This window comes from Neofelis nebulosa, chromosome 8 (assembly GCF_028018385.1).
Source record: "Neofelis nebulosa isolate mNeoNeb1 chromosome 8, mNeoNeb1.pri, whole genome shotgun sequence".
Taxonomy (NCBI): domain Eukaryota; kingdom Metazoa; phylum Chordata; class Mammalia; order Carnivora; family Felidae; genus Neofelis; species Neofelis nebulosa.
Window position 1 is genome coordinate 98,278,137 of NC_080789.1, and position 25,220 is coordinate 98,303,356.

Below are 25,220 nucleotides of genomic sequence, written 5' to 3' on the forward strand. Positions count from 1 at the left end.
CTACTTTAGGATGATGTGTTCTGAATGTATCTGTTAAGTCCATCTGGTCCAGCGTGTCATTCAAAGCCAGTGTTTCCTTGTTGATTTTCTGCTTACGTGATTTGTTTATTACTGTAAGATGTGGGTGTTGAAGTCCCCTACTCTTGTGGTATTATCGCCAATGAAATTTATGTTTGTAATTAATTGATATATATATTAGGATGCTCGCACATTGTAGGAATATGCATTTACAATTGTTAGATCTTCTTGGTGGATAGACCCCTTAATAATGGTTTAATGCCCTTCAACTCTTGTTACAGTCTTTATTTTTAAATCTAGTTTGTCTGATATAAGTCAGCTACTCCAGGCTTCTTTTGATGACCATTAGCATGATAGATGGTTCTCCATCCCCTTATTTTAATCTGTAGATGACTTTAGGTCTAAAATGAGTCTCTTGTAAGAAGCATATACCTTGTTTTCTTATCCATTCTGATACCCTATGTCTTGTCATTGGAGCATTTAGTCCTTTTCCACTTAGAGTGAGTACTGAAAGATATGAATTTAGTCCCATTGTGTTCCTTCTAGAGTTGATGTTGCTGGTGGTGTTCTCTGGTCCTTTCTAGTCTTTGTTGCTTTTGGTCTTTTTTGTTTTGTTTTGTCTTTTCTCCACTGAAAGAGTCCCGCTTAAAATTTCATGCAGGGTTCGTTTACTTGTCATGAATTCTTTTATTTTTTGTGTCTCTGGGAAACTCTTTATCACTCCTTCTATTCTGAATGACAGTCTTGCTGGATAAAGAAGTCTTGACTGCTTATTTTTCTGATTCAGCACATTGAATATATCCTTCCAGGTCTGCAACGTTTATGTGGATATGTCAGCTGCAAACTTGATGTGTCTTCTCTTATAGGGTAAGGACTTTTTTCTCTTGCTGCTTTCACAATTCTTTCCGTGTCGGTGTTTTTGGTGAATTTTACTAAGATATGCCTTGGTGATGGTCAGTTTTTGTAGTATCTAATGGGAGGTCTCTGTGCTTCCTGGATTTTGACATCTGTGTCCTTCCCAGAGTAAGAAGTGTTCTGGTATTTTGCTCAACTAAACTTTCTGCCCTTTTCTCTCTCTCTTCATCTTTTGGAACTCCTCTGTTTTGGATGTTATTCTTTTCTACTAAGTCACTGAGCTCTGCAAGTCTTGTATCCTGCTCATTGCCTTTGTTCTCTATTTTTTCTGCTTCATTATTCTCCATAATTTTATCCTCTATGTCACTGATTCGTTTCACTGCCTTATGCAGCCTTGCCATCGTGGCATGCATTCATTTTGAATCGCGGTTGTAGCATTTTTACTAACAGCCTGACTAGGTTTTATTTCTATCTCTGTATAAAGGATTCTCAGATGTCTTCTATGCTTTTATAACCCCAGCTAGTATTCACGTTATCGTGGTTCTTAATTCTAGTTCAGACATCTTACTTTTGTGTGTGTTGACTAAGTCTGTGACTGTCATATATTCCTGTTCTCGCTTTTGGTGTTAAGTTCTTTGTTTTGCCATTTTGAAGGAAGAAAAAAATTAAGAAAATAAAAAAGTAAAATTAAAAATTGAAAATAAAACAAAAAATCAAATAAAGGAAGCTAGATCCTAGAAGCATTTTGATCTGCATGTTGAAAAAAATCTCGGTACAATAGAGAGGAAAAGGAAAGGAAAGCAGAAAAAGTAAGAAAAAAATTTAGAAATTAAAAATATATCTAATAAAGTAGAATAAAATAAAATACAAAAATGATCTAAAATAGGAACTTAAAAAATAAAAAAACAAGTTAAAAATAAAACTATTTATTTTCTGTATCCAATAAAAAGAAAGAAAATTAAGGGGGGGGGGGTGGGAATTTAAGATATAACAGAAGCAACGAAAATGAGCAAATAAGTGAACCAGCAAACAGAATGAAACCCGAATGAAGTGGCACCCAGTTTCCCCTAGAACTGAAATGATGAAGCCTCCTCTATTTCATGCACTAAGCAGGTGGAGTGACTTGTGCTGGTCTTCTGAGGGGTGTGCTTGGAGGGCACAGCTGGGCTGGGCTTGATGTAATGGCTCCATTCTCCACTAGGTGGCAGTGCTTAGGTTACTGGGGTGGATCAGTGTGGCACCCATGTGCATGTGTGGGAGTGGTGGAAATGCCTTCACCCAGTGTCCTGGTCTTTGGCACAGGGACTTGTGCTCTCACTGCCCCACTAGCAAGCACCCCTCCTTGGCTGCAGACCTCCGCCCACTCTACACCTCTACCCTGTCCATGTCTAAGCTGTCCACCTTCCAGGTGAAATCTCTCTCCAGAGTTTTATCTCAGACAGGGTTGTGTTTCAGAACCCCACTTTTCAGAGACCCCTTGCTTCAATCTTCACTGACTCTCGGTGTGTGTGTGTGGGGGGGGGTGTTGCTAAACAATGGCCAGGTGCCAGCTTGCCTCAGAAAATGTTCATGTGATTGCACAGTGGCAGAGTTTCAGGGATTATGGGAACTCACAACACACAGCTAGCTCCAGGTTTTTGTTGCACTCGGGCATCTTTGTCCCAGTACTAGCAAATGTAGCTGCTCTCATGGTCTGCTGGGACCTGTGCCCTCTGTGAAGCTATATAGCCAATACCAACTGCACTCCAAGCAGGGGAACAGCTTCTCTCTGTAGAGCACATAGACCGTTCAGACAGCACTGCCTGCTCCTGGGGATTCGCCCCACTTCCTCACCAGAGCACCACCAGGCTCTGAGCTCTGAAACGACAGACTCTGCTCTACTGTTTATAGAAACTTGGCAGTATTGACTACCTCTCCTTTCCCCCTGTCAGTGGTTTTGGGGGACAGATTTCTTGTTTAGTCCCCTACGAGTATTTTCACTCTTTCTGTCTCTTTTTTCCAGCTACTTTCAGGGGGGAGTGCTTTTATTGCAGGATCCCAATGCACCACATTCTCCCCCTTTTTTCTCTCTGTCTTCCCTCCATGAAATGGCTCCTTACTCTCTTCATCTTTTCTCCCCTCAGTTCACCTCTCTGACCTGCATAACCGCCGACTTCTGTGCCTCAGGTTATGCAGGTTGTTGCTACACTCCTCAGATCAACTTCCTAGGTGTTCTAAATGGTCTGGTGCTTCTCTAGCTGCATTTCAGGGATGAGACAAAATTAGCATCTCCATGCCATTCCAACACCTTAACTCCTCCCACCCATGAAGTAACTTTTAAAAGGTGATACTTGTCAATTTGAGAGCCAGGAGTAATTACAGAGTTGATGGACTGCAGACCTCATTGACTGAAGTATGAAATTTCATTTATGTGATTCGTTACCATTCCTCTAGAACTAAAGCTACTCTCACTGCCTTTGAAATCATAGATCTTTCTAGAAATTTGCTCCAAGTGTGTTCTTCCATAAATGATTTACACTTTTATTTATCATTTTATACTTTCATATTTTGCCATGAAATCAATTGCCATTTTCAGATGTTAAATAAGTGCTTTTTAAAATTATGGGTTTTGTTGTTGTTGTTGTTTGTTTGTTTTCACCATTGTTCATGCTTTGGATAAGTTTAGTGTGTCACATAATGTTTTGCAACATATAAATTAGTCCTTTTAAAATTCAACAAACCTCAGAATTCCACAATTTTCAAGATAAAATATCACTTGATAGCATTGTATTACCTTTTAGTAAGGAAATCTAAATCCCCAAAGAAGAGTCACTTATTACAGGAAATTCCTATATGTGCTAAAACTAGTATTTCCTAGTCTTACAGCACTCTATTTTTAACCAATAATGAATTTTCAATCATCACAAAAAATGGTGCAACAGTATTTCTCTAATACAGCCTTTAATTTAATCTGGCTATTCTAATAGTGTTGCAAGGTGTCTCTGGAATCTGACTTTACAGTAATGAGGTCAGTATTATTCTTGAATTTTTTTCTTCTTCACTTATGTATTGTTTACACTTTCCCAACCATCACTACAGTGTCAAACATTGTGTCATTGTAAAACCCTGTTATTCTGTCACGAAATACTTATTTAAGCTCTAAGGGAAGTGGAGCGAGATTTTACATTGTTCCACTTCAAATGAGCAGTATCCCTCACCCTGCACCCCACCCAGTGTCACTGTACTAGCAATGCACATGACACACACTCTTGATCAAGACCTTCAGGGCAGGTCCATTCAGCACTGTGCCTGACAATACTCAGCTGCAGAGACGAATAACCCAAGACTAACCTGGGCAGAACTCAGTCAGGTTAAGGAGTCACAAAGACGGCGAGTGAAACCTGAGAACATTAAAACATCCATTTCAATAACTGAGCAGGAAATGGCCCATGCGGAATTCAATCTTCAAGTTGCTTCTCAGGAGCTTCAAGGGATTGACAAGAACTGTCTCTGCAAAGGTAAAACATTTAATACAGACAGGTATATCTGTTCCGGGATGTGAAGTTGGGGTGCAGGGTTGTAGGGAAAGAGTAGGAAATGATCTCATGTAGTTTTCATTTGTGAGGATCAGAACTGGAAGTTGGAATATGGTAGTGTCCTTGAAGTCTGGGGACTCACTTTGTTCCGGTGTTACAATCCACACTGTTTGCCAACCTGTCATGGAGTAGTATGTTGACTGCCAATGCAATGGTATATTCTAAGTGAAGATTACAATGGTAGATATAGGTTTGGTGTCCAAGTTTGTACATTTGATTCCCTGAAGGTTGTTGCTTCTCTTGTTTGTAAATTTCCTAAATGATTATTTCCATGCATCTTTTGTCAGTGTTTTCATTTCTCTTGTGTCCAGGGAGGTACATTGCTGAGATTCTGGGAATCATCTGCCTTGTCTTGATGTCCACTGTGGTAAAAATAAACGTTATTCCCTGTAAGTCACTGTTTGAATGACTATTGGGGAGTTTTTAACGTTAATATCATCAGTCCTTGAAATATTATATAACATATGGAATTTTATTATCTCATTTTAATGGACACATGCTCTAAATGTGGAATAGTTATTCTAAATTTATCTAAAGTACAACTACCACATGATGTTTAAGGGAGTATTAAACACTTTTCAGAATTTTTATAACTTCAAGGCAAGTTATTTGAGAGACTTTATTGATAGATACAAATGAATTCTTGAGATTGGTTAAACCAAATACTGTAAGAGATGGTGAAGTTTGGTTCATTAAGCTTTTGAATTATGTTCCTCCCTATTGTTCATTATTTTATTAAATTTTTACTGGTGAAATCAATTTTATTGCAGCGTTTTCCAATTCTAAATAATATACCAAATTTCAAACTAAGAAACTCAAATTATTCTGATGCACTTAATTTAATGTTATGTTTCTTGAAGATTATTTTAATGTTCAAGCTACTGAAGGACCAGAGCAGAACAAAACCTCCCTGGAAACAAAGATCCAGAAAGGTACAACATCCCTTGCAAAATTCTGTTATTAGTTTAGTGTCTATCTAGCTCTATCTCCAAGTAGGCAAAGATGATAAGGGATTCTTTTGGAAAAAGTGAATTGGAAAATCGCTTAATGAACTTTCAGAATTAAGGATTCTAGGAGAGTATAACTTCTTAGGCAACAATATGAAGAAATACTTATTTAAAATCACCGCACCCATTGTTAACAATTGCCTCACATGTTCTCCTCCTATAACATGATAAAAGATAAATCATTCCATAAAGATGGTTGTGTTCAGTGATTCTCAGGACATGTAGAGTTGGACATTTTTGTGGTTCCTTTATATGGGCATATAAATTAGGGGATGAAAGCCTGACTCTTCTCTGAGAGTGTGTGTGTGTGTTTTGCTTTAATTTTACCAGCTCGTGAGGGTATATGAATATGTTATGTACACATATGTGTATCAATATACAGTCTGCAAATTTTCATTTTGTAATTCTCTAAGCTTTTTGGATAATATCTCATAATCTCTCTCCAGCATGTCTCTGTTGTCATTGTCTGAAAGAGTGGTTTACGTATTCCAACAATTGCTATTACATTAGCACTGAGGGAAAATCATGGAAGGAGAGTTTGACGTCCTGTGCTTCTAAGAACTCTAACCTGCTCTACTATGATGATGAAGAGGACAAGGTAAGTTTTCAGATGTTTGCAGATCTATTAAAAGCTTGTGAGTGACTATTATGCTTGTAGAGTTCATCCATAGTGACATATGTATTTGTAGTTTATTTTAAAGTCTTTAGTACACCACATGTTGACTCTATGACACATTATTTATATTCTTATACCTTGAATGTACATTTGATAATTTCCAGTTCTTACTTTTCATAGACACCTGTGTCTCTAGAAATGCTCTTTTTCCTGAAACAAACTTTACATTTAATTTGACAACATATCAAGGAAATTAGGCATTTGTGCAAATTGATTACAAAATGTGTAGAATTACACAAATACCAATCACATCATGGGACAGAAGTTTAGAGCCTTTACCAGTCCTGCCCGTTTTCATTTTATGAGATATTTCTGCCTATTTGGGGGCTTTATATCAATGGAATCATTCAGTTTGCATTTTTATGTGTGTCTGCTTTCTCTATCAGATGCTATCTGTAATGCATCTATATTAACACATTTGTCTATAGTTTGAAATTTTACTACTCTCTTATATGGATATGACAGTTTCAAAACCATTCTCAATAATTTAGTTCCTTTTTATTATGTGGGTATTATGAATAATTGTGTTATGAAAAGTCTTTCTTATATCCTCCTCCACGTATCATATTTATAATCCTTTATTATATATAACTACATCTTACAGAGCATATTTATGTAATATAAATGTTATGGTTTTCATATTAAAATGGTAACCTATAAATACAACATAATTATATTTATGTTTAATTGTAATACACTTCCCTGTAAGAGTTAGTATGAAATTGCACAGTCATTGACATGTGGAAATTTCAGTATATTAAATTTTCCCTACATTTTTTATTGTATTGTGTAAATATCCATTGTACCAACTAGTCTTTTGATCCAAATCTCAGTAGTCTCAGTAAAAGTAATTAATAAATTCTGATGGTTATACACAGTATCATTTTTCTGTGTTGTAAATCTTAAGGCCATTCTCTTTTGTGAGAAAGAGAAGTACTGGGCTGTGTCTCTTGCCCGTTTCTCCAGGATGGTGCCTTTTTTTCACATCTTAGAAGCCTTTGTCATATTGTAGATACGAGCACTTTCTCGAGTTTTTAAGATGAAAATATTTGTGACATGCATTTTTACTCTCATAATGGAGTCTTTTAATGACCAGAATTATATATATTTATTTTTTAATATAATTTATTGTCAAGTTGGCTAACATACATTGTATAGAGTTTGCCCTTGGTTTTGGGGGTAGATTCCCGCGATTGAATGCTTACATACAACCCCCCAGTGCTCATCCTAGCAAGTGCCTTCCTCAATGTCCATCACCCATTTTCCTCTCTCCCCCACCCCGCTACCTACCCCTAGTTTGTTCTCTGGATTTAAGAGTCTCTTGTGGGTTGCCTCCCTCCCTCTCTGTTTGTAACTATTTTTCCCCCTTCCCTTCCACCTTGGTCTTCTCTTAAGTTTCTCAACATCCAAGTATGAGTGGAAACCTATGATATCTGTCCTTCTCTGACTATTTCACTCAGCATAATCCCTTAAGCTGCATAGTTTCTTTGTCTGGTCAATCTTCTTTTCTTTTCTTTTTCCCTACCTCCTTCTTTTTTCCCTTTCTCTCCCTCTGGAATGATCAGAATTTTAATGTTACCATAGTCCTACTTAGCGCTTGGTGTGTTACAATCATTACTATGGACCTATTTCAGTAGTTAGTGACAGTTCATGAGTATTATTTCCCTTATTATTTTCCAGGACTCACCTTTTTCTTTATTTCTTTGTCTTTTAACTTTTCATTATGTTTATGATCCAGTTAGAATTTATTTTTTGTGATGCTATGTTTCTGATGCTGTGAGATAAAAGTGAAGGTTATATTTTTCTACATCATTACCTCTGTGACGGAGCATCATTTAGAGCAAAGTAGGTCTCATCTTCATAAATAACTTTATATACATGAAGTTCTATATGTACACATATGCTCTAATCTGCTTTATATAAAAAATATGGATATTATATATCTTCATATAGATAATTACATATTCGCAGGTCACTGTCTATACAGTCTGTCACAACCCACAGCAGTTGGAGTAAAATGTAGAGACTTACTTGCCTTTATGGCCCCTTACCGTGTCCCAATTATACTGTGTCCTAACATTTCTCTACTTACTTTGAGAATCACATGGAATTTATAATTTTTCTCCAACTGATAGTTTTGCTTCAAATATCAAACAATTTAGAGAACACAGTGAAGGAAAGTCCATTATACCTATGAGAGTTTTATTCTTTCTTTTGTTCTTTCTTCCTGATGATTCAAGATGCCTTCTTTTGCCATTTCTTCTCTTTAAGAGTTCTTTCAGAGTGGGTCTGGTGGTGATACATTTTCTCAATTTTCTTCATCGAAGAATGTCTTGATTTCCCCTGCATGCCTGTTGATTTTTTTTTGGTGGATAGTCAATGGGTTTTATTATTTTTTATCAAAAAACACTGTTTTGTTTTTGTTTTTGTGTTTGTTTTGTTTTGTTTTGTTTTTAGAATCATGCAGTTAGTGTCTACAAATTTGCTGTCTTCCTAGCAGCCATTTTTGTGTTATTTTGACTGGAGAGAAAAAACATTGTGGAGACTTGGGTGTGTACCTGTTGGTGTCTGTGGTTTGCTAGGCTCTCTGACACCAGTCTATGTGAGGTAGAGGGAAATTCCGTGGAGCTCATCACCATGTCATTCCTCGGGTCTCCAGGGCTCGGACCTGTCAGCTTTCTCATTACCTTTCTGAATCTTGTGTCATCTTATGTATAATGCCCAGGGACTGTAGCTGCGTTGGTGGGAGGAATAGGGAAAAGTCTAACCACTCTTTCTTTCCAGAACAGGAATCTTGTCTCTGGTGGTTTTATTTTGAATGTTCCTAAATTTAGTAGTGTTCAGCATCGTTTCCTGTACTCACTTGCCATCTATACATGGTGTTTGGTGAAGTATCTACTGAAAATTTTTGCTAATAATTTTACTTTTTTTCATTGCATTTTGAGCATTCTTTATGTACCCTGGCGGCAAGTCTTTTATTAGATGTTTGCTTTGTAAATGTTTCTTCACAAGTTTATGATTTTCTTATCTCTTCAAAGAGCAGATATTATCTTGATGAACTACATTTCATTAATTCTTCTTTTATGGATTATGCTTTTGACATTCTGTCTAAAAAATCTCTCACCAACTGTAGGTCATGCGTTTTTTATAAAACATTTGAACTTTTTTATGTGTGATCAATTTTGAGCATTTAATGTAGTATAAAGTCATTAATCATTAATCATATTTGATAGCCCATTGTTTCCAGAACATTTGTTGAAACACTCTACTTTCTCCATTGAATGACTTTGCATTTTGGTGGAATTGTGCATTTTGTATTGTGTGGGTACAAATGTTGCCTTTCTCATCTGTTTAATTAATGTCCTTACGTATTTTTCTGTCTGTTTTGTACTTGAAAGATCATCTTTTTTTTTTTTTAATTTTTTTTTCAACGTTTTTAATTTATTTTTGGACAGAGAGAGACAGAGCATGAACGGGGGAGGGGCAGAGAGAGAGGGAGACACAGAATCGGAAACAGGCTCCAGGCTCTGAGCCATCAGCCCAGAGCCTGACACGGGGCTCGAGCTCAGGGACCGCGAGATCATGACCTGGCTGAAGTCGGACGCTTAACCGACTGCGCCACCCAGGCACCCCGAAAGATCATCTTTTTTACTTTAAATGTTTATTAATTTATTTTGAGAGAGTGAGAATGCAGGCAGAGGTGGGGCAGAGAGAGAAAGAGAGAGGCAGAGAATCCCAAGTAGGGTCCATGGTGTCAGCACAGAGCCTGACTTAGGGCTCCATCTCAGGAACCATGAGCAGTAATCAAGACTAAGAGGCATAAACGACTGATCTACCCAGGTGCCCGCAAAATTGTCCTTTTTAAACGGTGAATTTATTCAAGTTCATTTTCAGAGTTATGCTACCTATTCAGGATCGTTGCATGGATGTTTCCTTTTCATGTCTATCTTTCTAGACGTTTTATTTAATGTTTGTTTATTTATTTATTTATTTATTTATTTATTTATTTATTTATTTATTTTGTGTGAGAGAAAAAGTGCATGGGAGAGGGTTAGAGAGAGAGAGAGAGAGAGATGGAGACAGAATAACTTCCCAGCAGGTTCTGCTCTGTCAGTGCAGAACCCAATGTGGAGCTCAAACTCACAAACCCTGATATCATGACCTGAGCCCGAATCAAGAGTTGGACACTCAACCAATGAACTGCCCAGGCACCCCGTTAGATAGGTTTTTGAAAAATAAAAATAAATATTAGTTTTATCATTTACCTTCTGTATCATGGAAATCACATGAATTGATCCTCTTTGCTAATGTGATAAATGAAGAGTATTTATGGCATTTCAAATGTAAATACAAATGGCACTACTTCAATAAATCTACTTATCATTGTCCTGATATGTAATTCCCTTCTCTTTTTAGTATTCCCATCAAAATGTATATGACACATATTTTATTAGCCTCCTTTTCTGACCTTACAATGATTTCTTTTTGCTTTTTAAACTGGCATTACATTCTTCTTTATTCATAAACATCTAAATACTTTCTAAATGAGTGTGAAAAGTTTTCTGAATTACAGACAAAATTGCATTAGAAATTTTATTAAAAAAATTTTTTTTAACATTTATTTATTTTTGAGACAGAGAGAGACAGAGCATGAACAGGGGAGGGGCAGAGAGAGAGGGAGACACAGAATTGGAAGCAGGTTCCAGGCTCTGAGCTGTCAGCACAGAGCCTGGTGGGGGGGTGAGGGGGAGGGGAAGGGGGTCTCAAGCTCACTTACCACGAGATCGCGACCTGAGCCTAAGTTGAACGCTTAACAGACTGAGCCAAACAGGCGCCCCCTGTATTAGAAATTTTAAGACACATCTGAGATTTTTTTTTTCTAGTTCCTTTGGTTCACATGTTATATTTGGTAGGATTTTTTCCAATGTTCTGTCTAGTTTTAAATATATTCGCATTTCTTCATGATATTGTCCTCTGATACTTTTACTGTGGTACAAGGCACATACAGATGGGTCACATGGTACACGTGCCAACAGATGGCCGAGTTTTCAGTGTCACACTACATGGAATGAGAAAATGAATATTACCAACAGTGCAAAATGCCCCTATCAACTTCTTGTCTGCCTTTTAAAAACACTTTATAGAAATGGAATCATAGAGTATGCATATTTTATTTTTTAGCATTTTCAGGCGGAGCCAAACTTGTGTGGTTCATCCATATGTAGCTGCATGAAATTGTCAATGGTCCACATCTCTTTGGTGTTCTGTTGTCCGATTGTCCTACGTTGTATTCGCCCGTTCTATTGTGGATGCTCTTGGATATTTGGGTGTTGCTCATTTGGGGCTGCTTTGAGTTATTCTACTATACATCCTTCACAATCAGCTTTTAGCTAAATGTATGTGTGTCATTTCTTCCTTCTGTAACCTTACCTGGCTCCTCTCTTATTGCTGCTTGAGAGGGAAGCAATTGAGATCGTGCATTGATAAAATTTTTCCTTTGTGTGTGATTGACAAAGGTACCCATTGTCTGTAAACACTACTTTAGCTTCATCCTAAAAGCTTTGATGTATTCTCAGTTTATTATCATCCAGTACAAGGTAATTTCTCTCATCCAGGACAAGATACTTTCCAAGATTTCATCTTTGAACTGTACATGTTTCAGAAGTCTCTCACTTTCCACATGTTAGGAAATTTCCCAGATTTGTTTCCATTGTTTCTTCTCATTTGTTTCCTTGTCTTCAGAGGAAATACTTTGAATATTTCCATGCTTCCATCCTTAAACTTTTTGATCCCTATGGATGACCTAGAACACTTTCTATATATGTCAGTTATGTGAAGCTGGTTCCACTATTTTGACAGTCTTCCATAGTCCTCCTGCTTTTGTGACAAGCTGATCTTACTTACTGAAGGAAGAGATTTCAGTCTTCATCTATACTCATTGAATTGTTTATTTACCCTTCTAATTCTGTCAGTTTCTATTTCTTGTGTTTAAGGGTTCTGTTCTTAGGTAAATAATGTATGTTTATAATTGTTTGATCTTCTTCTTATATTGACAGGCTTAACATTTGGAAATGTTTCTTGTACTTTCTATTACTATTTCTTGTTTTAACAGCTGCTTTGATGTTAGAACAGCCATTTCTGCTCACATCTTTGCTTACTGTTAGTAGGGTCTACTTTTTGTTATCCCTTTATTTTCACCTATTTGTGTCTTTGAATCTACAGTGTGTCTGTTACAGACAGCGTATAGGTGGGTATTAGTCTTTTATTCAGGATGACACTTTCTATCTTATAATTGGAATATTTATTTAATTCACATGAGTATAATTACTGGGATATTTCGATTTGGGTATCCCATTTGCTCTTTATTCTATACTTATGTCTTATTTGCCTCTTCCACATTACCTCCTATCTTTTGTATTAAACACATGCTACATTAGTGTTGCATTTTACTTCCTCTATTGTTGTCTTTAGTATATTCTTAAGTTATTTCCTTAGCAATCGTTGTAGGTATTACAAATCTATCTTTTGTTTGTTTTTATGGAGATGATATTGGTATCTAACATTGCATACATTTAATGCTGACAATATGTTCATTTGATAAATTTATGTTTTGCCATATGATTATTATGGCCATGTTAGATAACAGCTTTTCATGTCACATATTTATCATTTTTTGTATGTGTTGAGAGAAGCTAAGAATTCGTCTTAGCAACTTTGAAGTTTATAATACAATGATGTCTGTAATCACTATGTTATACATTACACCCCCAAAAATTATCTACTAGCTGTAAATATGTATTCTTTTTTTTTAAATTTCAATGTTTATTTTTTGAAAAAGGGGGAGAGAGACAGACATGATCGGTGGAGGAGCAGAGAGAGAGGGAGACACAGGACCTGAAGCAGGCTCTAGGCTCTAACCTGTCAACACAGAACTCAACGTGGGGCTCACACTCAGAAACCATGAGATCATGACCTGAACTGAAGTCAGATGCTTAACCGACTAAACCACCCAGGAGTCCCGTAAATTTGGGTTCTTAAACATCTTCACAAACCCCCAACCCACAGTCCCTGATAAACACATTCTAATCTTTGTTTTTACCAGGTCAGTCTATTAGATTTCATGCGAAAGACAATGCAATATTTATCTATTTCTGTGTGATTTTCGTCCCTTATCATAATGCCTTCAAGGTCCATCCATTTGTTATAAATGGCAAGATTTCTTTCTTTCTCCTGGTTAAATAATATTTCAGTGTGAGTATATGTGTGTGTCTGTGTGTTTGTATGTGTATATATATCACACTTTCTACAACTTATGCTGGTTGCCAGATACTCAGGCTCCTTCCATTTCTTGGCTATTGCACATAATGTTGCAATGAGCATGGGTGTACAGCTATACCTTTGAGATGATAATTACTTACTTTGTTTATTTTGAAAAAAAATTTAATGTTTATTATTTTTGAGGTCTGGAGGGGTAGAGAGAGAGGTAGACACAGAATCTACAGGAAGCTATAGGCTCTGAGCTTTCAGCACAGAGCCTGATGTAGGGCTCATTCATATGAACAAGGAGATCATGACCTGAGCTGAAGTTGAACACTCAACCGAATGAGCCACCCAGGTGCCCCATTGTTCACTCTCTGAAACAGATATGTAAGAGTGACATGTTATTTTCCATTGTGGCATAGCCAATTTACATTTCCTCCAAAGGACTAGAGGAATTGCAATCCCAAAGGATTGCATTTCCATGATTCTTGATATTGAACACCTTTCATGTACTTATTGGCCATTTGTATGTCTTCAGAAAAATGTATACTGAGGCACTTAGCCCATTTTTGACATTGGATTTCTCTCTTTGTTTTTATTCTGTTGTATGAGTTCTTTATATATATTGGATATTAGTCCCTTATCTGATATTGGTTTACAGATATTTTCTTCTCTTCTCTCCATGATCTCTCAACTATTTGATTCTTTCCTTTGCTGGGCACAAGGTCTCTAGTTTAATGCAGTCCCTCTTTTCTTTTTTAGTTTCTTTTGCTGTGATTTTTATATCTTATCCCTGAAATCATTGCCTACGCCAAAGTCAAGGGTCTTTTTCCTTTGGTCTATAGCAGTGATTTTATATTTGTTATGTATTTTAAAGTCACCAATTTTTGTCTTTTTGTTTCAATTTAATGAATTCCAATTAGCATTTCTGTAGGGCATGTCTAATGTCTTCTGACACATGGCTTTAACAACCACCACTGGAGTCATGCTGCTGCTTTAACCAGACTGCCATCTGTGGCAAGAGTTGAAGCTTTGATGCACCATCTTCTCAGATGCCGGGAAAGTCTATCTCTTCTTCATTTCTGAATGAAAGCTTTGCTGAGTAAGGCATTCTTGGTTGATTTTTTTCCCCTTTGACCACTTTCAGAATGTCATCCCATTGTCTCCTGCTTTCTACAGGAAGAAGATCTTGTGAGATGATCCTTTTTGGGGTCTGGTATGGCAAGCTGACCTCAGAGCCTTCATAGCAGTATTGGATCTGTTGCCCAAGATCAGGCACAGATGGAACTACCAAAGCAACCGGCTTTTGGTGCATAGGTTCATTGGCTGTGGCTGTGGCGCTGGGGTCTCGGTTGGAGACATGTGTAGATATTCCATGCAAACTGTATCTGTGTCTCAGTGGCTCACCATTGTGACTCTGGCTAGCAGAGGAATGTAGCAAGTACAGAGGCCCTGGATGACAAAATTCATTGGTGACTGGGGCCATGGGCAGTGTGTGGTAGTAGCATATGCTGGGGATGGGGAGTCCAAGTTTCCACTCTGTCTCAAGTGGCAGTTCCAAGATAGCAGCAGCATGATCCAGTGGTGGCTCGTGAAAGCCATGTGTCAGGACCCAGGGATCTGGACACAGACCTCTAGATTCTTGGTCTCTAATGACAACTAAGGTTTTAGTGTGGAAGCTGAAAGTGTGTCTGGGAATGTAGTGGTATAGCAGCAGCAATGAGGATTCAGAGCCCTACAGTTGGACCGGAGAGAAGAGACTCAAAGCAGTGGTGACTTGGCCTACCAATGAAGGGTCAGAGCCTTGAGCTACCATAGGTGGAGAAAAGTCTTCAGGTGTTAGCCATGGCAGTTCAGAGTCTAAGCCTGGGAGGTTTTGGGTTTCCAAATAGCAAGAGCACCCTTGGCAATGAAGACACAGGGTATTAAATGGAACATGGTGAGTGGGGCTCAAGGCAGCAAATATCTGCACCCATAGTGGCAGTTAAGGCACACCTTAGGATCTGGGGTCAGGTCTCAGGAAACAGCCCCAGTAATGTGACACAATGCCCTAAACTGGAACCAAGAGTGGGCAAAATCAGACGTAGTTCTAGTCTTGTATACATGACGTGCTATGGCCACCAATCCCTAAGAGCAGAATTGGAGCCCTTGAAGGCAAGTCTCATCATAGCAACACCTCCAGCCTCTGGGAGGAGGTGTAGAGGGCACACTCTGGGCTGCTCCAACAATTGGGATTAGAATTGACGGGCCCCTTCTGTTGCAAAAGCTGCAGACATCCCTATAGTTGAAGCTTAGTGGGTTCTCCTGCTCCCCTTCTTTCCATGAGGTGACTCTCCATGAGGGGATTCCTCCAGGTGTCAAGTGGCTCTCAGCTGCAGGGTTTGGTGATGCAGGCCAAATGCTTCCATTTCTTTCCATGGGACCATCCTGGATTTTTGATCGGCACCAGATTTTTGGTGTTTCTTTGTTGTCTAGAGCTTTCCCTGAGCCGTTTTTAGTTTGAAGGTGTTTAGTTACTGTTATGACTGATTTTGTGGGCAGATGAGCATTATGACCTCCTAGTCTCCATCTTGCTCATGGCACTCTTTACATGTATACAATTAACTGATTGTCATCTACGCACCATGAATCCTGACTACTTTCCACTAAAGTATATTAAATTAGTACTAACAAGCTCCTTTCCACCACCTATTATAGGTATGCCTCAACTTTCCAAAAATTTGGATTACCTCACTTTGCTTCTCTGAAAGCCCTACACCAATACCAGTTTTTGCTGAACAACAGAAATCTGAAGGGGATTTTTGTGTTTAGGACAAAAGGCGAAAAGTGAAAATTGTGTTCAGGGCTAGTTTTACTGTTTAGTGTCAGCTCACACCCCAAGCAGCAAGATTCGTCCTGTCAAGTTCATTTCTCAGAAACTATATAGTCTGTGTATCAGTATCAAGCATAGGTTTGAACTGTATTTTTGAGTGTCTGTGCTTCATCTCAATTTATTTTTTGTATCCACTCACAAGGCGTGTCTTGAGGTGTCAGAAAAGCCTAAGGAGGTTATATGTGTTATGGGTTTTGGGGGGGGGTGGTTGCTTTTTATATCAGGAAATCCTCAATCATTTTTCCATGTAAATCAATGTTGTTTGCTTTTTCACTTTACACCATTTCAGCTTCGGAAAGTTTTCATAGGAACAATCTGCTTTCAGAGAGAACGGGAAATCCATTCTTCTACCCACGTTGTAATGAGGCCAGCTAGCACTGGTTACTGAACACCAGTTATTCATCAACGTACCTTCTCTGCTTTCATGATTTCACATTAGAGACCTGAAATGAGGCATTCGTGGTGACTGCAACACAAATATTAGTAACTTCTAAAATATATAAGGCATATGATATACATCCGACCATACAGTGTTATAAGAATGGCCTTGATAATCTTCTTTCTCAACATAATTCAGAGAGAAAAATACACAGGTTTTGAAATTTACTGACACATCTATCGTTTCTGCTGATCTCTATTCCTTCTTGTGGGTATGCATTACCATCTATCAGTTACTTTTAGCTTGAAGAACATTTCTGAAAGGCAGGTGTACTAAGAAAAATTGTTAAGTTTTGTGTTTGATGCGGGGTCTTTATGCATCTTTTCTTTCTGAAAGACAGCTTTGCTGAATTATAATTCTTGTTTGACAGGTCTTTTTGCTTTGTTTTCTTTTGTTTTGGGTTTTTATGTGTGTGTGCGGGGAGTTGTTTTTTTTTTGTTGTTGTTGTTTTTTTAGTATTTTCCTGGTGAAACTCATCTATTAATCATATTGTTATTTTCCTAAATATACTGAGTTGTTTTTCTCTTTCTCTTGCTATGATCACCTATTTTTGTTGGCTTGCCTTTCACTTTATTCTTAAGCTGTTGCAAACAAAACAAAACACAACAAAACAGCATTTACCACATTACCCATGTTAAAAAAATAGAGTACTTTGTTAGAGAAGTTTTAGTCTCCTAGCAAAACTCAGACATAGCACAGAGGTTTTCTGCATTCCCCTACTGTCTGTGTGTCAATGCAGAAGCAGTTCGTAGACTCTCTCATTTTCAAAATCCCTCAGTGGGTGGTTCACTTGCTACAACTGATAAACCTGTACTGACACCTCTTTATCACCCAAAGTCCATAGTTGACTTTCAGGTACTCTTGATGTTGTGTATTTTAAAAGTTTGCAAAAATATATAAGGACACGTGTGGAGTTATACACAATAGTTTCCTGTCCTTCAAAATGCTCTGTGCTCCACTTATCCATCCTTCCTTCCCCCTAAACCCTGTCAACCACTGATCTCTTTACTGTATCCATAATTTTGTTTTTTTCCAGATGGTCATATAGTGGGAATCATACAGTCTCACATCTTACATTGCATTTCACTAGATCATGCATCTTAACCAACGTAAGCACACATGTTAGGAGTGTTAACTATCACATTGTTGCCCAAAAGATATCTAGAAATTTCACCTTGTAAAACGGGAACTCAACTCACTGAACAATAATTCCCCTTCTCCTCTTTCCCCTCAACCCTGAGCAATCACTATTCTACTTGCTCTGTCTATCACTTTTACTACTTTGGATACTTCATATAAGTGGAATCATGCAGTTTTATTTTTTACTTCGTATGTATGACTGGCTTATTTCACTTAGCATAATGTCCTGTAGTTTAATCCATACTGTAGTAGGTGATAGGATTTCCTTCATTTTACAGCTGAATAATACTACAGTGTTATGTATATATGTATACTACGTTTTCTTTCTCCATTTATCCCTTAGTGGACATTGGGTGGCTTCTGTCCCGTGGCTCTAATGAATAATGCTGCAGTGAGCATGGGTGTATATATATCTTTGAGATCTTGCTTTCAATTCTTTTAGATTCCTAATGTGGGATTCCTGATTCATGATGTGGTAATTGTATCTTCAATTCTTGAGGAAACTCCATACATGTCTTCATAACGGCTGACTGATTTACATTCCCAACAACCGTGTGTGAGTCTCCTCCTTTTCGACCTCCTCACTGACACACTTTTAAGAAATGTTTATTTATTTATTTTGAGAGAGAGATAGAGAGAGAGAGCAAGCAGGGGTGGCACCGAAGGAGGGAGAGATAGAGCATCTGAAAGCAGAACCACGCCATCAACAAAAGCCCGATGCAGGGCTAAACCCACAAACTGTGAGATCATGACCTCAACCAAAACCAAGATTCGGACTTTACCAACTGAGCCACACAGGTGCCCCGACACATTTGTGTGTGTGTGTGTGTGTGTGTGTGTGTGTGTGTGTGTGTGTTGCATCCATCATAATGAGTATAAGGTGATAACTCATCGTGAATTTGATTTGCATTTCTCTGCTCATTAGCGATATTGAGCATCTTTTCATATGATTTTTCACCATTTGTATATATTCTTTAGAACTTTGTGTATTTCATTTCTTTGCCCATTTTTAAATTGTGTTTCTGGTGTTTGCTGTAGTCAATACCGACCTGTAGATTCCTTATGTATTTTAGATATGATTCCCTTGTTTGATATATGATTTACAAGTGTTTTTTTCCACTCTGTATTTTCATTGCTGATCATGCCGTTTAATGCACAGAAATGTTTCGGGTTGATATTGCCCACTTATCTACAATGGACTTTTCCTCTGTGTTCTGTGGTTTTGGTGGCAGAGCCAAGAAATCATTGCCAAATACAATGCTGTTTAATATCCCCCCTTCTTTCTTTGAGGAACTTTATAGTTTTACATCTCACATTTATGTCTTTAGTTCATTTGGAGTTAATTTTAGTATACAGTGTAAATGTAAACATCCAACTTCATTCTTCTGCATATGGGTAGTCAGTTTCCAAACACCCTTTGTAAAAGGTCCATTGTTTTCCTATTAAATCGTTCGGGCATCCTTATCAAATCTGATTAGACTGATTATACCTGCGTTTGTGTCTGGATATTTTTAAGGGATTGTTTCCATGGGGCGCTTAGGGTATGTGTCTTTCTTTTCCTTTATCTTGCTGCTTGTATCCCGTTCCAGTCGGACCTAGTGTACAGGGCAGGGGTATGGATTCTGTGGTAGATAATGTGGCGTAAGGCTGATGGAGGTGAAGACGTGTCACCCATTCCTGATTTTCACACTGACTTAAGTCACTTCACAATCCACTCTGTTCCCACAAGACTGTTTCTTGGTCTGTATTTGCCAGTGTTCTTTGGTCATTTCATTATGATGTCATGAGATGTGGATTTGTATGTGCTCATTCTCTTAGCAGTGCTACATCTCTGGTGTCTATAAATATTTTAAATGATATTAGTAAGGTGTTCATTCGTCTTGCCTTAAGATTATGTCCTGTTTTTTCTTTTCTGCCTCTGTTCTTCTCATATTCTACTTAGGCCAAAACTGGTTTTCCTGACACTGTTTTGAAAGTCTCTGAATTCTGTAAATTCTTCTCTTTTTTCTGTCTCATCCTAAGATACAAATAAATTTGGTTACTCCTCCAAGTTCATCAGTTCTTTTCTATCGCATCCCAGATTTTCTGTAGAGAAAATTTCGTGAATTTTCCATTTCAGGTATTTATTTGTTCACTCAGATTCTCTGTGATTTCTTCATATACTTTTATTTCTCTATTGATATTTCCTAATTGCTAAATTACTGCCATCACATGCTCCTGTAATTATTTCAACTAAGTTTTCTGTATAGTTTACATATATAGTCCTACATAAGTAGGACTCTCCAATGTTTTTTTCTAATATGTGCAACAATTACCCCATCAGAAGTTTCTATTGACATATGCTTTCCCTTCATTGGAAGACATTATCCAATTTCTCTCACATTTTTTAACTTTCTATTTAGACACTTTTTAAAAATAGTTTAGTAAATATGCATTCTGTTTCATTTTTCCTAGATTTACTATGTTTTTTTGTTGTAAAAACTTTATGGCAGCATCTTCTCCATGAAAGTCTGTTTGCTGATAGTTTTCTTCAACTTTTCAGTGTTCTTATTGCTTACTGTTATGACCTTGTGACTTTGAAGCCTTCATGTTAATTACTAGTTTTTTTTTCTTTTTTTGTTTTTTTTTTTTTAAGAAAGGATGTGTTCAAACACTGCAGGTCACTACCGCTTCCATGTTCTGCAGTGTGACCTCAGTGCCTGCGTGTGAATGTGGGAGGAGACTGTTCAGACCTTTACTCTCAATTCCCAAGTCTCCTTGTGCTCTTACTTTCTCCTGGGTTCCTCTTGGTCTCCTCTCCATGTGTGTCTATTTTTTCCATAAGCTAAGAGTGTTGGAGAGCTAATGTCAACTCCTCCGTTATATTCTCACTTCCAGTGTCTTTCCATTATATTTATGGGGGTCACAGTGCTTGAAACAAACACTGCAAACTCCGACCAGGACAAGTATGGGTTTTCTTCATTTCTGAGCGAAATCAGCACTTGGAGCTGAAACATGGATGGGTGCCCGTCCCCATCCCCAGTGCTGATCAGGTCTCCCTCTGTGGCGCCAGCACCCTTACTCTTTGCAGTTTCTCCCAGTTGTAACAGCTTCAGTCTTCTTATCACTGAGCCAGGGGTGGGCAGGTGGGGAGACACGGGAGCATCCTAGGCAATAAGATGACAAATGTGCTTCTGACTTGAATCTCCAGGATTTTTTCTAATGTACGTATTTCATAAGTTATTAATCTGTGATCCATTTTGTAAACTCTGAAATTGTTTTCACGGTCAGGTTGTCCTCTTCACTTAGTCCTACTTAGATAATTTTATACTTTCGTGGCCACTGTGTAACATTATATTATAATTTGAAGGTGTCTACAAAGGAAGAAAGGATGAACTTTTATGTGTTATTACAGAATTCAAATGAGTATAAGAGCTTGTATTTGACTCCCAATAAATTTTATTTTCTCATAGTTTTTGTTGAATTTACTCTCTGCTACTACATGGGTTAGAGGCTCCCAGAGAAGAAATCATAGTTCATCTGTGCAGCCAAAAGCCTTAACATTTTCTTCCGAAGTGTAAGTCCCATGACAACTTTTGATTTTATGCCTCACAAGAATTGTTCTTAGAAACAAAAACAGCAATGTGTGAACAATCAGATAAACACAGTAGTTGAAGGTTTTCCAGAGAAAAATGGTATGGGAAATCTTGAGGTGGACATATATCAGCATGAGTCAAAATGGATGGTTTATTCATCAAAATACTGTGGTACATAGTAAAACATATAAGTAATCTTATGGTAAGATTAATGAGATTTAATTCTCTGTATTTCAGGTTGTCAGTATCTTCAGAGATCCACAAGAATTGTCCATATATCGATTTCCGTACAAAAAAAATGTATTTTGCACCGTGCTCATTTAGAAGACGATATGTTTGTAAGCACCAGGCATTGTAGTTACCTCATTTTAGTAGAATGCTGTTTCACCATTGATAAGGAATCCATCACTCATTACTTCAACAGCCATACAATTGTTTTCGTTGCACATTTTGAAGATAATGTTTTTTAGTGTAATTTTCGATTCACAACAAAACTAAGAGGAAGTTCCAGAGAACCCTCTATTGCCCCTGTCTGCACACGTGCATGGGGTCTTCCATTATCACCATCATGCACTAGAATGTTTCATTTTTTATCAAGGATGAATCTGTATCAATGCATCTATATCACCCAAAGTCCAACGTGTGCCTGAGGCTTCATCCTTTGGGGTATAGAACTTTTTCTCAAATTTAATTATATTAATGTAAAAAATATATACTGAGGTATATATTATTTGTTTCTTAAGCTTTTGTTATTTAATAACATTAATTATATATATATATATATATATATATATGTGTCTTACAAATCATAATATTATTGTAAAAATTCGCAACAAAGTGAATAATTCCATTGTATTTCCAAGTAATTAATTTGTCGTAACCCTTAAAGGACCTCAAATGAGGATTGAACCACCCAGGGTGACGAGGTTATCAGTCAGAAATGAGTCAGGAGACAGAAACAAGGGGACACTTGAAGTAAACATTTATCTACTTATAAGAGAAAGCTTACTAAAAGGAAAGGATAGTAGTTAAAGAAACTTACAAAGAATATCCTAGAATTAAAGGACAGATCACTGAAGCCAGATCTACTCTCTGAAGATGGGATTCAGATGTCATTGAAGACGATGTGGCTACACACAGCTTCACGGATGACAGGCTCACCAGATTGGCCTGGGACAGATCAGCTCCACATTCCACAGGCTGAACTTGATGAGGAAGGATCTCAGGCTGTGACTGGCAGACAGGAAGAGCTCCCTGTCAGAGCATCAGGAGGAAAGACCAGAAGACAGGAAACTGACAGATTGCCTACAAGAACTTACTGTGGGACGAATACATGTGACTTCCTGCAAGACTGCAACTGGCAACCAAGCCATGGCGGCCAAAAGAGAGACAACACCATGAAGCCAGGAAGAAGAGCCCTTTCTGCTGCATTGGCTCTCCATTGTCTTTTACTGACAAAAGTCAATTTCATGTGAGATGACAAGAGAGAAAATGGATAGGATCTTCCACCGTTATCTGAGAACAGGGCACTGAGGGTGGATTTGGAGCTGAGAGTACTAAATGAACGGCCCCTTGAGGTTATCATAGAACAACCACAGGGGTGCTGTATAAGAGCCATTCAGATTGGCCCACTTCCACCGATGATGGAACCAAAGTGTACTCTCCAAATCTCTCTTGGTACCACACTATCAAAGGTTAAACTCATTTTGAGGTAGAGATTGCTTTCTCGTTGGATAATAACCGGTGTCTTATTTGTTGTTCTCCTTACATGGATTCAAATATTTTGGAAAAGATTTATTTTTTTAATGTTTTCATGCACACACCTCTGTCAGTCTTTACAACCGTGCTAAAAAATACTTTGAGGCAAATAAATAAAATGTTCAATAATAGAGAAAACAAAAAATTAAAATGTACAAAAATTAATGTGGGTCAAATGTTTAGTTATTGCCAGAATTCAAGACAAACTTGAGTAATTTGACGATGATTCAGAGATATTTCTACCCTTATTCAATTATAAGAGGGAAAGAGATTAACCATGATTATTATTTGTAAACCAAATTCATATTTCACATATATTTATATCTGTGAAGTGAGACATATTCTTTATATTCTCTGTACATAATCCTTATAGTCTTTTAGAAAAATTATATGAATATTCAAAATGAATTGAATATAGTTGTTAATGGGAACTATAACTAATTACTAAAGTTGTGTTTCATAGTACCCAAGTTTGCAATGACATTGAAAGTTACACATTAATTTTTCATTTACCTGTTTGTGGTTTGGCTATGTTCTAACTGATCAAGGCTGGACTTGACTCTAGATTACATGTTATAGCTGATCAAGGCTGGACCTTACTCCGGACTGCATACACTTTCAGCTCAGATCCCTGTATAGATTTCATTTTGAGAAGATTGGGCTGCCTGGTCTATGATTTTATAGCAGAGATAACAGCTAGCAGAAATGTGTTTCTTAGTGCCTGGTCTCTGAGGTCATGAGCTGTCACATTCCCACTCACATTACATTGTGAAAACAAGTGATCACATCCTTACATTATATTGTGAAAACAAGTCACATGGGCCAACTTCTCGTGGTTGTCAGTAGAGTGTACTCTTTTCAACGTTGTCAGAGGGAAGAAATGTAGATTCACTGAAAATAATCTAATCTACCATTATAGCCATAGGAAAGTTTTTTTTTTATTATATTGCTTGAATTAGATAAGTTTGTAAAAGAAAATATGGATAGTTTCTAAAAGATATGTTTGCAAAAGGAAATGATTGGGGAATGGATTAAAAATTTAGTACTTTCTTAACTTCCCAACTGTGTCTTTTTCTTCTGTGCTGAAAATCCTCATAAAACAGTTTTCTACAGTGACAGACATAATGGTATAGGTGCTTTCACCACGGTCCTTGATCAACTTACAAATAAGGTATAAGCATAAAGGTGTAAAGTAAGGACATTGGCAGTGAACGCGGTCACTTCATGAAATTTCTAAGCGCACACTTGTAGTCCTGGGGCTCAGTTATGTAACTGCCCTGGCTCAGTTTCCTCTGCTAGAAAACATGGAAGAAATAGTATCTTATTCATAGTTACTTGAAGAGTATTTGAACAGTACCTCTTGGCCCATGAGCGTTCACTAGATCTGAGTCGTTTTGGCTTAAGAGCTTGATGCTTTTGTGCCATCACCTGTGACATGATGACCTTAATTGTAACAACTTATGTAGGAATAAATAAAAATAAACAATATGATGCCGATAGATCCTTGAAATAAAGCCTGAGTCCATTAAGTTCTTCCTGTCTGTGATCTCTTCGTACTGTGCTTTTCTCAATGTTCAATAAAGGCCATTTTCCAATAAAACTGATGCTCTGTCTTCTTCCTTCCCCCCAGTGAAATAGCAGGATATCAGAAATGTAATCTGACAACCATTTTGACCATATACACCACAGAAATCTGCATCAAAAAAGGTGAGAAATTCAAGACACATCATGTATGGACACTAGAGTAATTTCTTCCATATATGTGTTTCATATTTTGAAATCAAGTCTCAATTACTGTTCTTTCCCTTATCGGCCAAGAACCCCAGTCTCCTCACAAAGTCTGTTATTTGGACATATGTAAAGACTGTCTCTTTTGGAATTGAAGAATTTGCAGGGGATTTTCAAGCTGTGACACGATAGCTTGTTTGATTAGTAGATTTGGGGATCCTACAGGGTCCAAGGTGAAGAAGGGATTGAAATGTCCTTTCCCTTCCAATGTTGGAGTATCCCATCCACACCTATGCATCTGTTACCATAAAGAATGG

At 37.6% G+C, this 25,220-nt stretch overlaps 1 protein-coding gene across 1 annotated transcript; it reads left to right on the forward strand.

The window, feature by feature from the left end:
- Positions 1-2,116: 2,116 nt before the first annotated feature.
- On the forward strand, positions 2,117-22,074 carry LOC131483885 (NKG2-A/NKG2-B type II integral membrane protein-like). Its single transcript, XM_058682251.1, has 7 exons — positions 2,117-2,375; positions 4,176-4,370; positions 4,760-4,837; positions 5,327-5,380; positions 5,902-6,053; positions 21,295-21,398; positions 21,655-22,074. Exons 1-7 carry the CDS (start codon positions 2,117-2,119, stop codon positions 21,773-21,775), a joined length of 963 nt encoding a protein of 320 aa, XP_058538234.1. The 3' UTR covers positions 21,776-22,074.
- Positions 22,075-25,220: the final 3,146 nt, after the last annotated feature.